Source organism: Kwoniella shivajii, chromosome 3 (assembly GCF_035658355.1).
Source record: "Kwoniella shivajii chromosome 3, complete sequence".
NCBI classification, from domain to species: Eukaryota; Fungi; Basidiomycota; class Tremellomycetes; order Tremellales; family Cryptococcaceae; genus Kwoniella; species Kwoniella shivajii.
In genome coordinates this window covers 317,691-331,987 of record NC_085910.1, presented here as the reverse complement: position 1 = coordinate 331,987, position 14,297 = coordinate 317,691, and the positions used below count along the sequence as shown (strand labels likewise).

The 14,297-nt window shown below is 46.4% G+C and overlaps 3 protein-coding genes across 3 annotated transcripts; 2 read left to right on the top strand and 1 right to left on the bottom strand.

Annotated features, from left to right (window-relative positions):
- Positions 1 to 1,598: 1,598 nt before the first annotated feature.
- IL334_002345 (uncharacterized protein) lies at positions 1,599 to 6,448 on the top strand (the record flags this gene model as incomplete). The annotated part of the gene is made up of 17 exons (XM_062934091.1): positions 1,599 to 2,060; positions 2,127 to 2,190; positions 2,257 to 2,363; positions 2,469 to 3,655; positions 3,712 to 4,039; positions 4,098 to 4,145; positions 4,217 to 4,388; positions 4,457 to 4,715; positions 4,773 to 4,783; positions 4,841 to 4,857; positions 4,913 to 4,986; positions 5,041 to 5,074; positions 5,131 to 5,274; positions 5,365 to 5,482; positions 5,538 to 5,713; positions 5,844 to 6,322; positions 6,388 to 6,448. 17 exons carry the CDS (start codon positions 1,599 to 1,601, stop codon positions 6,446 to 6,448), a joined length of 3,741 nt encoding a protein of 1,246 aa, XP_062790142.1.
- Positions 6,449 to 6,579: 131 nt separating this feature from the next.
- IL334_002344 (uncharacterized protein) lies at positions 6,580 to 10,404 on the bottom strand (the record flags this gene model as incomplete). Its single annotated transcript, XM_062934090.1, has 6 exons — positions 6,580 to 7,259; positions 7,310 to 7,411; positions 7,469 to 7,767; positions 7,821 to 8,801; positions 8,852 to 9,674; positions 9,726 to 10,404. The coding sequence occupies 6 exons, from the start codon at positions 10,402 to 10,404 to the stop codon at positions 6,580 to 6,582; spliced, it is 3,564 nt and encodes a 1,187-aa protein (XP_062790141.1).
- A 451-nt stretch (positions 10,405 to 10,855) lies between these two features.
- On the top strand, positions 10,856 to 14,113 carry IL334_002343 (uncharacterized protein; the record flags this gene model as incomplete). The annotated part of the gene is made up of 2 exons (XM_062934089.1): positions 10,856 to 10,943; positions 10,995 to 14,113. 2 exons carry the CDS (start codon positions 10,856 to 10,858, stop codon positions 14,111 to 14,113), a joined length of 3,207 nt encoding a protein of 1,068 aa, XP_062790140.1.
- Positions 14,114 to 14,297: the final 184 nt, after the last annotated feature.

The window sequence follows — 14,297 nt, the reverse complement described above, 5'->3', positions numbered from 1 at the left end:
CATTCTGCTAAGAAATGACATTGCGAAGATGGCTGGGTGAATCGAGGATGGTGGATAGTTGGGTTTATATCTTTCGATGAGTGACATACGAAAAAGACATATATATATGCAAGATAGGAAAGATAATACAAGGGTTCAAATTTTGCTCTATGGGAAGTCGACATCGAAATTTCTACAATCAAATAAGGTTCATTGTCGCTGCCGATTCAAGGACGGATGCGTGAGTGGACAATGCCAGCATCGGGAAGAGTGTGTCACCTCTGAGACCAAACTTGATTGTACGAATTGTGAGACCTGCTTGAGTCGCTTGCGAGTGGCTCTGGATTGGAAAGTAAAAAATGCATGTTCATATCGCAGACATAGCCTCCTCATATCTGTTCTCTCCACTTTGCCTCTCTCATATGGAAATCATGGCTCTCTGAGAACGCATACTGTATGGAGCTCCTGTATACAGCCCTAAACATGACAATTGCCACTGAGCTCATCCATGCCTACAAAGTCTTTGCCTTGTATACATCTTCCTCGGACTTATCAGTGATCTTGGTACATTCCGATTTCACACTCGTGTCCAGATCCCACTATACGATAAACTGCATCAGCTCTTGCTTGCAGTAAGTAACGACTTTTCTTACTCCAAAGTAATAAATTTGAAGGATCCAGGACACTGTGCACATTGTTATGAATCCAGAGAACCATCCTCTCAAGAATGGCCAGAGAATTATTCGACGTCGAACAGCTTGAGGTGTTAACGTAGAATATCGAGCTGGGAACTGTGCGTTCCCACTCGTGTCAGCTTATTCACGACCCAGCTGTTTTGGAACACCTTACCTGATGATGTGTGACTGGCTTGAAAGTACGGATAGAAGCTTGGAAAGCTCGACGGAGTGGGAAGCTCATTGCGAATGGATATTCACTATATTTCGAAAAATAGAAAATAAGTTCGTGATATAATGTATAATTCAAAACGAAAGCCAGAACACCAGTCCTATAGTTATAAGTAGAGCCGACATTTGGCTTTCGATGATGTACCTCCCACGGCAGGTGAATCGACGGCATCTCGAAGGTTCATCTCTGTCTCACTCGTGCAAGGTCGTGTTCCAGCAAAATCAAAGTGGCAAATTGAGACCACACTTTCCATCTGTATTCAACACCAAGTCTTCTAGTTGAAGATTACAATCAATTTGCTCAAAATCGATCCACCCTGTTGTCGTGTGAAGCTCATGCCATGAATGTGACGACCAGGTAGTATAGTCGATAAGGAAACATCTCACAAACCAGCATTTATTCCATGGATGAGGATTAGCTAAAAGGGCGTCTAGATTCCAGCAAACCCCAAGCTTGGAAGAAGAAATCACGTGACTTAAACTTCCGGAATGGTGATCGAAAGGAAGTCAGTCACTCGCATCATTTCAATCATAAACAAATAAAACCAGAAATAAACTATCAACTATTATTGGAATGACGACTGGTTCATAGCCGAATCTCCAAGATCTCGACTGTTCACTGAAATTGTTTAATCATCCTCGATATCGTTCTTAAGATGTATCACTTGTGTACATAGTATCACTTCCATCTTGAACAGAAGTCTAACACCCATCATGCCGCATCAAGACGATGTTGGGCCGTCCGCGCGTGCTCCAGAAATTCACATAGTCACACCCGAGGACCCCTCGCCCTCACACCCTCTGTCATCTCGAGTTCCTTCTCCTGCAGGTTCCAGTACATCATCAGCAAATGGCAACAATCGATCCACAGGGAGACAGGATCAACACAATTCAGGTCACGCAAAACATGCATCATTTGCTTTGACAGTCAATGATAATGATGATGATGAAAGTGAAGAAACACCTCGGTCTGCCGCTGCTGACTTGAGCCCAGTATCAAGTGATTCCGTCAAGGAAAAACCAGAACGCACACGAAAGGAAACAGGCTGGATGACAAAACCTATGCTACTGAGTAGTTTAAGAATTAGGAAGATCCTTGGACACAGATATTTCAGCTGGGTAGGACCAAAGTTGACTTGGGGGAATATGAAGCCGGTAGCTAGAGGATTCTTCTCCGTAAGTACTCCTTGTCGTCACAGTCTCGACGGATTTGTGAGTGGATACTAAATGCTCGTTTTAAAGAGCTGGGTAGGGTTGGTGCTGCTGCTCATCATACCAGTCGAAAGAGCCCTTGGACAAGCAGCTTGTGAGTTTAAGCAACTAGTCTCATAGCCGTCCCTGCGATCTGACTGGTATCTTTGACGTCCCTTAGTCTTCATGCTCGTGGTCGCCTTCATGTTACCACCAAGTCAACCTGTCGTGCAGCAGTGTGAGGTGTATCTGAACCTTTTCTTCTTCAATGCTCTGGCGTGGGCTTGGGTGAGTTTTGTCAGCTTCCCAAATGTCGAAGCAGTGGCACGGACTTCGAAACAGAATCGATATCAATGTGGATCGAAGCTGACATGGCTAATTCCTAATACACAGGTCGCTCTTGGAGTATTCATAGCCGGTAAAACTAGACAACCGACTGATCCTGCTAAGATAGCAGCAGCAGAAGCGAAATGGGCTTACTTGAGAGACGTATCAGCTAGAGAATATCAAGCGAAAATCCTATATGACGCTACGTATCTGCAAGCAAAACCAGCCGTTGTTTGCGCTATCTTCTTATCTGTCGGTACCGGCGCTGCTCTTTGGTGGAAATTACGTACTCAACCCAGTCCGGCAACTTTCCCCTTAGTCTTATCTTGTGTATTGATTGATATCGGTATGACCACAGCTGTTTTCTACCCCTATGACCTCTATACATCCGGACTACTATTCTTCCTTCCCATGGCCGTCCAAGCGGCCTTGGGGATTATCGCTTCGTTGTTTATCTTTCCTGAATCCGTGGGTCATTCATTCCAATCTAAATTTCCAGGTATTATCAACCCATTGGCTGCAGCAATGAAGTCTATAGACGATCTTTTCCAACAAGCAAAACTGGACCCATTAGATTCCAACGGCAATAGCGAACTACTGAGTGCTCAAGATGTATCGAGAGAGAAAGAATTCGCCGCAAAACTAGATGATTGGGCAGAAAGGAGTAAAGATATCAGGCAGCAGTTATTACAGTCCTTGGCGGGTTTACCTCCTCTAAGAGCACAGCAGAGGTACTTGAACGTGGATTTCAGCTATAGTCGACTATCTGGAGAAGATCTGAGAACATTGTTCGACCTTATCGCTTTAGTCCAGGCTAGATCAGGAGGCATGGCATTCTTCTTCGACGTCATTGTGACGAATGCTCGACATACACATCTGGATTCTTCCGCTTGGTCAGTACATAAAATTGCTCAGTCTCGTCCTGCATCAAGACCTACGTCCATACGAAATGAGAGTATAGACGACAGCCGAAGAGATAGCTTAGCCGACGATGCCATACCCGGAGATGGAGCTGTCACGCCACCGATCGATCACGACGATTCTTACGATCCATCTAATCATGAGCGTAGTTCCTACTTGAGCGGAAAGAGGCTGCATTTCTCCGCCTTCTTGAGGAAGAGTGGATCGTCGCATGCTTTAGGTAGAGACAAGGGAAGTCACGTCTCACTATTGGATCATTTAAGAAAGATACAACAACCTGTTGGAGTTTATGAAAGTACCAGATATATGGATATTGAAAAGAACTTTGCCAGGTAAGTCTTACGTGCTCTTTGATTCTCCATCAAGTAGCTAATTTAACTCCTGCCAGCGATACGGAACATGTGCTGGAGCAGTTGAATATACTGGCACGGGGTTGCCTTCCAGTGATTCGGTCATGTGAGGCAGCCCTTTCTACTTCGACGAGCTGGGTGTCCAGCGTCAATAGGGATCGAGACCTACTGCCTCGTAGAAAAGGCAAGAATGACATGGACGAGAAATCATCGGGCGAAGGCGTCAATAGACTAGTCCAGGTTACGAATGATCTACAAGCTGCATTGGATGAGTTCTGCGTTGCTCGAGTTGAGATAATAAAGCCATATCGTCACCTGTTCGATCCCAATCATCCGGCTGATGAAGCTTTACATGGTCCAGATAAAGTGAGTTCTCAATGGTGCGGCGCCTCAATCCAGCAAGACGCTGATGATAAGCATTCAGACCAATTTTAGGGGGTTGTTCCAGAACTTTGTTGCGCAGTATCATCTCGTAAGTCACCGACCGGAATGTATTGGCGTGCTCTTTCTTCCAAATATTAATGACGAAATGTGGTTGATTAGATCGAATTCACCGAAGCATTACTGAATCTCCTTCGACATATGCAAGATATAGATAAAACCAGACAAAAGAGGAGATTTTGGTACCCTCGATTGGCTAATCTACTTGCGCATCTTCGTCATTCACACAAAGAAAGACACTTGACTGACGGTGACGATGGGCACGATAACGATGGTGCGTGCTCAAAATTCTTGTTCCTCTTCTGAGTTGTCAATGAGATTGATTCTCGTATCCCAACACAGCTGCATTTGCTCGAGGGGATGAAGACGAATATCAATTGTTGGGTGAAGTAAAAAAACGTAATCCTGAATATAAGCCTTTCGATAATCCATACTTGGATGCTATATCTCGTCTTGCTGGAATTGCCGATATTCTGGGAAGTAGGAGTTTCATGTATGCTATCAAAGCTGCTGTTCTAGGAGCTCTGACTAGTTTACCTAATTTCATCGCTACTTCGGCCTCTTTCTATTACTTCAATCGAGGAATTTGGTGTACTATCATGTGAGTCTTTCAAGTGGACCCCATAAGTTGAGTCAGCTAATGATGATACTCACTTAGGGCGCAATTGAGTGAGTAAACTGAGCAGAGTGCACCAGATTATATGCTGATTCTCGATTCATGAGCAGCTTTAGCAGTGTTTTCGGTGAGCTAAAGCCCCCGCCGCAGATTTTCCAAGCTGACGAATTCTTTTATGTCAGGGTGATACAACGGTAGCTTGGCTGGGTCGAGTTGTGGCTTCGTTTTGGGGTTGCCTGTTTGGGATGGTAGTTTGGTGAGGTTGAGCTCCGAGGTGTCGTATCCTAGTCCCTGCTAATGTATCCCTCAGGTATATCGGCAGTGCGTCAGGACAAGGTAACGGGGTTAGTAATGGAGAGTACCTCATCCGCGATCTGGCTGGAACTAACTTTCTGTTCAGTACGGCCTGGCAGCAATATGTGCTGTGACTTTCCCAATTGCCATCTTCTTCCGTGTCCATTTCCCTGGACAGGTCTTGACTGCGGTGATGACCCCAGTAACATTTGGGTTGGTCATTGGTGAGTCAACCTGGATGCATGTGTTGGTGACCGACGAGCTGACTATCCCTAATAAGGTTATGTAAGTCGTAGAAAGAACATTTATTGAACGACACAGTCTAATTTTACCTCGGTAGTCCTATTTCAACGGTACTATCGGACCTCTCACATATGCTCAATGGGGCTGGGACGTGGCTTGGCGTCGGTTCCTTTGCGTATTGATAGGCATCACAGCAGCTTGGATCTTTTCTTATAGTGAATTTACTACCAACAGACAACATGGCAGACAGCTCACTTTCTTGAATCTTAGTCCCTCCCGTGTACTCTGCCAAACGTGCGATCCGAAGCTCCTACGCCCAATCCATAAACGCAGCTGGATCGATCTTTTGCGATGTTCTTTCGCACGCTAATGATCACCGTCATCATCTTGAAGAGGACGATGAATTGCGGAAGAAACTGATTACATGGAGGAGTAAGCTGAACAAGGTAAGTTGGGACACCCTAGAAAGGCAACCTTGTTTCCTATTTCACGGTGCTGCTCCTGTGCTGCTGTGGCCATCGATACATCCTTCACAAGGCATTGCTTACTAGTGAATTTCGGTGGCTTCCTTTCCAGCTTGGAGCTCGTCACAATTTTGCCGCTAGTGAATATTCGCTTCGTGGTCAATGGCCTGAAGAGAGATATAAAGCTCTTTTGGACACACTTCAAGATATCTTCTCTCTTCTTTCTCAGCTGAATCACGTCCTTACACAGCTAGATAGGCCGTGGCGAAAAGCGTTGCTTGATCGGACCAGACTATCTGATCCTATATTCCTAGGTGATGTCTTGGCTGTCCTGAGCATGTGTTCCACTGCTTTAAGAGCTGGAACGGCCCTACCTCAAATCACACCAAGTCCTTTAGTTGCTAGGTTTAGAATGGGAAAAACAAAAGGTTTGGATCTGCCTCATGACCCAACTGATCAATCAGGAGAATTACCAAGTCTAGTCACAGTGGATGTACTAGAATCAGATAACTACCTCAGATACGCATTGGGTATCACCACTACTTTTTCTTTAATCTCAAGATTGGACAGAATAGTTGTCATTTGTAAAACGTAAGTATTTCCTCGCGTCCAATGATCCTTTTGCAAGACGCTGACGTACACCTCCTTCGAAACAGACTGTTAGGCGAGAACTTCCACATATCCGGATTACATCTGGAACAAAATCACAGAGTATAATCGGGATTGACGCGGAAAAGTGCAATACTAGGAATCAGATCTTATAGATGTTGTTGTACTAGGTATAAAAGTTCGGAAGGCATGCAGATTCATGCAATTATCTATGATGCAGATGTCCATGCAGAAGACTTCTAATCGTCTCTCTTGACTTTCCCATAACCTGACTCTCTGTCTTCAGGTTTCTCATCACCGAATCCGAAACCTTTACCGAATCCACTCTTCTTTCCTTTTCGCGTTCCACCCTCACCGAATTGTTCCGACCACTTTCTTAATTCAGGCAAGCTGCCTTCTTCCGAACTAGACGGTCTAATCTCTTCCAAAGCTATTTTAAAATGTTTCCATGCTACAACCCTAAATTTAGGTGCTCCCATTATTGGTTCCTCAGACGTGTTACTGTCTTCGACATCTTCTACATGCTCCTCGGAAGGGTTCTCATGCCCTGTTTTGTTTGCACTTAATAGCTCATCGACCTCCCCTTGAGCCATTTGCTGATCACCTTCCCCTTCTCCTTCAAACGCTGAGACACCATCTTCTTTAAGATCATTAGAAGCGGATGCCATAGTTGTAAAACTCAGGCGTGATGGTCCAGCTATTGGAGCACTAGCCTTTTGTTTCGTAGCCTTCTTCCTACCTCCTCCCCCGCCGTCTGAGGGAGCAAAAACCAGCAGTTCAGCTTGACTGCCTCCTCCAGAAGCAGCAGGAGATTGATGAACAACAGGTGCAGGAGCTTCTGGATCGGATGCAGCACCCTTAGCCCAAGGCACCTGAACGGTATCTTTCACAGCAGCCAAAGCGGCACTGACACAAAGATCTAAACATACCCTTAGCGAGCGAACAAAAAACCAAACAGCCCGAACTCACGCTTCAAGTCTGATCCAGAGAAGCCATCAGTCTCCTTGGCCAGTCTATCCAAATCTACATCATCAGCCATGGTCTCGCCTCTGAGTAAAATTCCCAGGATGGCTAAGTCAAGAGAGCAGTCAGTACGATGTTGCACGAGTGTAGCTCGATCTGACTGACCCTGTCTTCCCTCAGCACTGGGTAGATCTACCAATAGTCTTCTCGGTAATCGTCGTAAGACCGCATCATCAAGGTCGAAAGGTCTATTGGTGGCGCCGATGACTACTACTCTCTTATCCTTATTTGCAATAGCAGAGCTTAGACCGTCCATCTCTTGCATAAATTCTGTGAGGAGAAGGTTATGTGACATTGAACCTGCTGAGCCTCGAGATATACGGGCGCCGAAAAGGGCATCGACTTCGTCAAGGAAGACTACACATGGGGATAGGCGACGAGCAAGGTTGAAAACCGCTTTCACGCTACGAGGTACATGTAAGCATGGATAAGACTACGATAAAAGAGAATCGCTTACAGTTTCTCTCCCTCTCCAACATACATGTCGTTGACATCGCTAGGTTGGATGGCCAGCATCCTAGCTCCACTCTCTGCCGCTACAGCTCTAGCCAGCAGAGTTTTACCGGTACCAGGGGGACCGAAGAGTAACGCACCGGTGGTGGCATGATCTTTCAATACACCGCCTCTGAAAGCTTCAGGGAACAGAAGAGGTAAAGAGACCATCGATCTAATACCATCGACTGTCTTCTCTGGCAAGTGAACATCCTTGAATGTCGTCGAAGCGAGTTTGGTTGGATCGACGATACAGGGTAACAATCTCTTCTCGTGCTGCGAAAGGCTTTTTGACTTCTTGATGTGTTCGACCACTGGATCAAGCATGACTGGCGGAGTGTCTTCATCCTCTATGTTAGTGCTAATCTTGCGACCCGATTTGGGAGGAGCGGATGGGATGTGCCGCTTCACTTGCTCGCTGAATAACCTCTTCTCCTCACTCATACCTTTTCGAGCTCGGATTATATCTTGCCAGTGAATCTTTGCCACTCCGTTCTCTAGCTGATCTGAGCGAACAGCAGTACCAAGCGCGATACTAGCTATATGCATCGCATCGTTCCAAGAAACGACGGAATTGCCCCAACCTTTGCCAAAGCCGCTGGATTCCGTCTTCCGAGTAAGTGGTCGACCAGTCGTCTCGCTGGTACGCAGAACATCCATGGGATCAGCGAGGACACCACCAAGTTGATGCACCGCTCGTTGCATCAGCGCAGCAGTCCATACACGACGTTGAGATATACGAGCTTCCTTCTCGATCTGGAAGTTACGGTGTTGAGGAATAACAGGGTATGCTTTCCAAACGATAGATGAGGAGGTATCGTTGGTATTACCCCCCTGGTTAGGAGGTACACCAAAACGGCCCATCAACAATCTACGAAGCGGGTTTGTGGGAGTTTGCGCGCCTTCTGGTGTTTTAGCGCCGAAGGAGGGGAGTATATTGGAAATGCTGGGTAGGGAGTCAGCTCATAAGCGGGCAACAAACACTAGCTCACTCACCCTTTGGATAGCATCAAGCTCAGACGACCTTTGTCACCCTCTTTCCTGGCGTTTGGATCACTTTCCTCACTTCCCCACCATAACTTAGCATCATTCCGAGGCTTGACCACCTCGACATGAGAGTGGACACTGATACCCATGCTCTTGAATTTCTCCTCAATAGCAGCGACTGCGGCTTGAGCGGGGTCCATATGACTATCTCCATCTTCATCTAATTCGTCGGCGAGTTCATCTTCCTCCTGCAAGGATCCATCCTCATCCCGAGCGGCAGAAGCGAAAGCAGGAGCGGTATGTGGCAGGGCCAAAGAAGGTGTGCATTGGAGTATTATGCTTGTAGGATAGAGCAACGCTGCTTCAGGGGTATTCAAGTTGGAAAGTTTCCCAGATCGACCTGATTTTCCTGATTGTAAATGACCTTTCCGCCTCCTTCGTACCGCTTCGACGAAGGAAGGCCACCAAATAGGGAAAGTCTTCGACATTGTAATAGCCGATTCAAGCACGATAATCCGTTTCCGCGCAGGTTGTGATGGACCAGCATTGATGATTTTGCTGAAGAATTCTATCCATTCCTGATTGACAGAACCTTGAGGTACATCCTCGTCAGAACCGCCCGAACCTGAAAATCCTCCCATACCAGACTGCATCATCCCCCCGCCACCCCCGCCAACCACAGCTATAGGAACACTAGTAAACATCCCAGGCATACCTTGCTGCTCATCATGATCCTCCGATTCTACAACTTCCTTCTTGGAGGTCATTATAGGTTGTGCGGGTGGCAGATAGAGAGGATTCAAGGAGAGTGGCAGAGTCGGTGATTCGATGCCTTGTAGTGCATCAGCTTAATAGGCGAATGTGATAAAACGGCTGTACTTACCATGAGAACCAAGCGGAGATGCTGGACCATCTAAGCCAAGCGCCATCAGCAGATCTAGCTTCACGATATCGGCATTCAGCTCATTCGCCAATCGCTTCACAGCATCCGTCACATATGATTCTCCTCCTTCAAATGGTGATGCCAAAGCTAATACAGCTTCGGGGGCCGAAAGATTTGACTCTGCTGGTGGTTCTATCGGATCTGTTCTAGGTCTACCAGATCCATCAGGAAAGGATATTACTTTGGTGAAAGGACTTGAGGGTATGAGCTCTTCGGCGAGATGCTGATTGCCAGGTAAAAAAGAGGTTGACAGATGGGTAAGAGCTGGGCCAAGCTCTGCAGGTATGGTTGAGATAGCCTTGGAAGCAGGAATCACCGAGGTGGTATATTGATAAAGGTCTTGTCCAGCATCTGGTGGCGTCGCAGCCTCGTTCGATGACTTTGATGATTCTCCATTCTCTGCCTCCACAGACTCGGGGCTCGATGAAGGTTCTGGTTCTTCCGGAGCGGCATTTGTAGAAGAGGCTACGAATGACCGTCTAGGATATGTGGATCGAGGTAGTTGAAGACTGCTGCTCGTCTGAAGAGTCCTTGTCGATGACGATGATACACCAAGCACTCGTCGAGCTACAGGAGGCAGCACCCTCTGACGAAGCGTTGAAGGGGACAGTCTTCTCATGGTAATTATGTTCGAAGCTAATACGCAATGTTCTCGATCTTCCTTTCGTTGAGTAAGCGATGAAGATTAGCTTCAAGGAAGCGATATCAGTGGCACTGAGGATATCAGAATGAGTCAAAGATGAGATGAGCCTATAGTCCTGCTATATATAACAACAATAAAGCTGACCAACATTTATTGATTACATCGAAATCAGAAAGACAAAGGGGCAAATGGAGGGTACAAGTGGAGATCAGGAGATATCTCCGCTACCCACCAAATCATCCTCTTACGTAATTAATGCGTACCCCCGAAGTACCCGCACTATTTCCTCCTCTCTACGCGTAAGTGACAGACGGTCAGTATATTGAAACGAGAGTGTACTATCTAGATAACAAATGACAACATAGCCCCCCATAAATAAAGAGCGTACAGATTAATATAGCTCAGGAGAAGAGCAAACTTGAAGATCATGGAGGAAGATCCTCAAGATGGAAGTCCAGTAACCTGGGAGAAAGATGATCACTTGGTTGACGATGTTTCTTCAGCTCAACTAGATGGTAAGGATGATCTTGTTAACCTCCGTACGACCTGCTGATATATGAATATAGGGCCTCCAGTGACCTTGGTAGACCTACTGCAGTCATCGTCTTCGTCCATAGACTTCTCTGCCCCATCGGCTAATCTATATGTCGATCAACTTCTGTCTCTTTCTTTACACGAGCTCCTGCGACAGCCCCAACTCATCTCTGCAGAAGCGTCAACAGTGGAATCAGATCTAACGAACCTTTGTTTTCGAGAATATCCTACCTTCATCTCCGTTCATAAATGCTCTTCAGCTGTCAAATCTGCCTTTGATGACTTTTCAGGTAGTCTGGGAAAGCTGATTGGCGCGATTCCATCTTTGGAAGGAGAGTGCGGGACATTTTCAAATACTACCGGGAGTATACAGAACATCAGAGGAAAGGCAGCCTTAGTGCAAGAGCATCAGGATAAACTTTTAGATCTGTTGGAGCTACCGCAGCTTATGGAAACATGTGTACGCAACGGATACTATCAAGAAGCTATGGAATTGCTCAATCACTGTCGATCACTCGCCCAGAAATACCCAACTATCGCTCTAGTTCACGATGTCACTAAAGAGGTCGATGGCATCCTGCAGCTTATGCTTGCTCAACTTCTTGCGTTACTTCGTGAACCTGTCAAATTGCCTGCTCTGGTGAAAACGGTCACTTTCTTACGCCGGATAGATGCCATGGATGAATCCGAATTGGGTCTAGTCTTCATCTCAAGTAGATATCACAATTTCCGAACTCACCTCACATCGATTGATAAAGACAAGGCGGAACCCGTTAGATACCTAAGAAAGTACATCGATTTATTCCGAGAACATGTTTATGACATCATTGCTCAATTCACAGCTATCTTTCTTGAATCTTCACCATCAGAAATAGCTGCTATACATATTACATCTTTCGCCAATCAAGCTATAACGAACCTCGTGGATCTCGTGAATGCTTTTATCCCTAGAATTTCCTCCGATTCCGGTTCAATGTCGTCAATACTGGTGCAATTGGGTTATTGCGCTATGTCTTTCTCAAGAGTAGGACTGGATTTCGCACCTCTCATCTCAGCACCATTCTATTCAACCGTCCTTTCAACTTTCTCCCAATCACTCTCAACAGCGTCGACGGATTTCTCATTGATACTGAGAGACTCTACCAAAAACGTTCTCCCTCCTTCACAAATCCTGGTTGCAGCAGAACACATCCCACACATTGTCTCTTCCTCGACGTCTCCTCCACCGCTATCTTCTATAGATTCAGTCTCATACTACCCTCCAATAGCTACCTTGGTCAACGCATATCTAACAGCATTCAATAATTTGCGTCTCCTCGCTCCCCTCGAGCTACATTCTCAAATCATCTCGCTGCATTCATTCTCACTTCTCTCCTCCACCAGCGTTCTGCTTCAATATGTAATGCAAGCAACCACCTTTTCTGATGAGATACCGCTTTCACCGGTGAGAAGTCGTCCTGGTCATGCTCGAACTGCATCAGCCCCTCGTGCAGATCTCTTACGGCGAAATTCAGAGGTGCTGATGACGCCCGAAGCACGGGCGAATAAAAGGAGAGAAGCTAAAAGGGTATGCGTGGCATCAGCAGATGTTTGGTGCCGGATCGTGGTACCGTTCTTAGTGGACAAGCTGAATGATGACGTATTTTCCGACTTATCAAAATCCGATATTTCCAACGATCTGAAGGGTATATTGGGAGAATTAGAACATTGGGTTCAGCAGAATGGAGAAGGGTTAGATCAGCCTGTTTTGGTTAATGGAAACGGATCGCCAGCACTACAACCTGTTTCAGAGAATGGCAATGGTGAACCGAAGACTCCACCATCGCAATCTCGACATTTAGTCTCCTCGCCGGTGACTTTCGGCTCTCCGTTTCGTCATAAACCATTAGAGCCTGCAATACCCAACCTCTCTTCTCCCACTCCTAAGACTAAGCCTAAATCTCCCCCTGCGCCACGTGCAAGTGGGATAGAAGCGGTCTTTGATGATCCTCAACTTGCCGTGTCGGAATCAAGCACTATCAACAAATCTTCTGTTCCCGAGCCTGCTAATTTGCGCGAGAGTGATACGGATACTCTTCAGAATATGGAAACTCAATTGGAAGCGATGAATATCGGCCTATCAGGAGAAGAAGCTGCTGTAGCTATCGAAATCAATCATGCTGGTCCACATCAACACTTGATTCAAGGGACAGCAACCTCGGACGGAAGAATAAATGATACAGCATTAGCTGGAAAACCTGTAATTCTAGTTGCGGCCAGTCTCAATGAGTCAGCAGAGGGAACAGCAGGCAAAGAAGGGACAGCAGCTACTGTGAATCCGGCGCCTCTAGAACCTGCCATCGATACAAGCGATATGTCCAATGGTACCATATCAACGGAAGCCTTGCCAGTGGAGGCGGCTACAGAGGAGGTCATTGCAACAGATACGGGTTCAATCGATGATTCTGCGACACTTCCTCAAGATCACATTGATGATTCGACGACCGAAATACCTTCTTCCCTTGTCCAGGCAGTGGAAGAAGCCATTCCTGGGGATTTACCGAGGGATGAGGTACCAGTTGATCTTGAACCATCTCGTCCGCCCGTCGTCGCCGAAACAGTACCCCCAGAATTCGATATTGGAAGGGATACAACTAGTCCTGATGTTAAGGATTTGTCCATTCCTGAGACACACATTCGTAACGAGGAAGGCGTGTCTGAAGAAACTCATTCTGACAGAGCAAGAGCAGTGCCGGAGGGCTCAAAGGACTTGATCGCCGCTCGAACACCGAAGGAAAATGGTTCAGTCACTACCGAAAAACCGATTGAAGTGATAACTCTTCCTGCGGAAAATGACAAAAACAGACTTGTACAATCCGAAGTCCCGCCACCGAGTGGCACAGTCGACGATATTGTTAGGGACATCCCCGATTCAAGCATTGAACCCACTTCTGCCCCATCGCCGACTCCTTCATCACCTTTATCCCCTCTCCCCCTCGAGCTTCCGACGATCGATACTCCTATAGAAGCATCTACCCTTCAAGGCGAAACCCCTATATCATCTCGACCACCTTCACCTGATGGTGAAGACGCTTCAACATTGACGACTGTACCAAGCACTTCAGGTGCTGCATCTAAGAAAAAGAAAAAGAAGAAGAAGGGGAAATCATAGACTATTGAGATGAGAAGAGTGATCACGTAGACAGAATCTGACCCTCACTTTGATGATGAATTATGAGAAATATCATATGCAAATGTTCCGGACAAGCGTTATGGCAGTTCCGCTCAATGGGAAATCGTCAAAGACATTCAGCGACTGGATTCAGCTGCATGATACTACGTATGCTATTGATCTG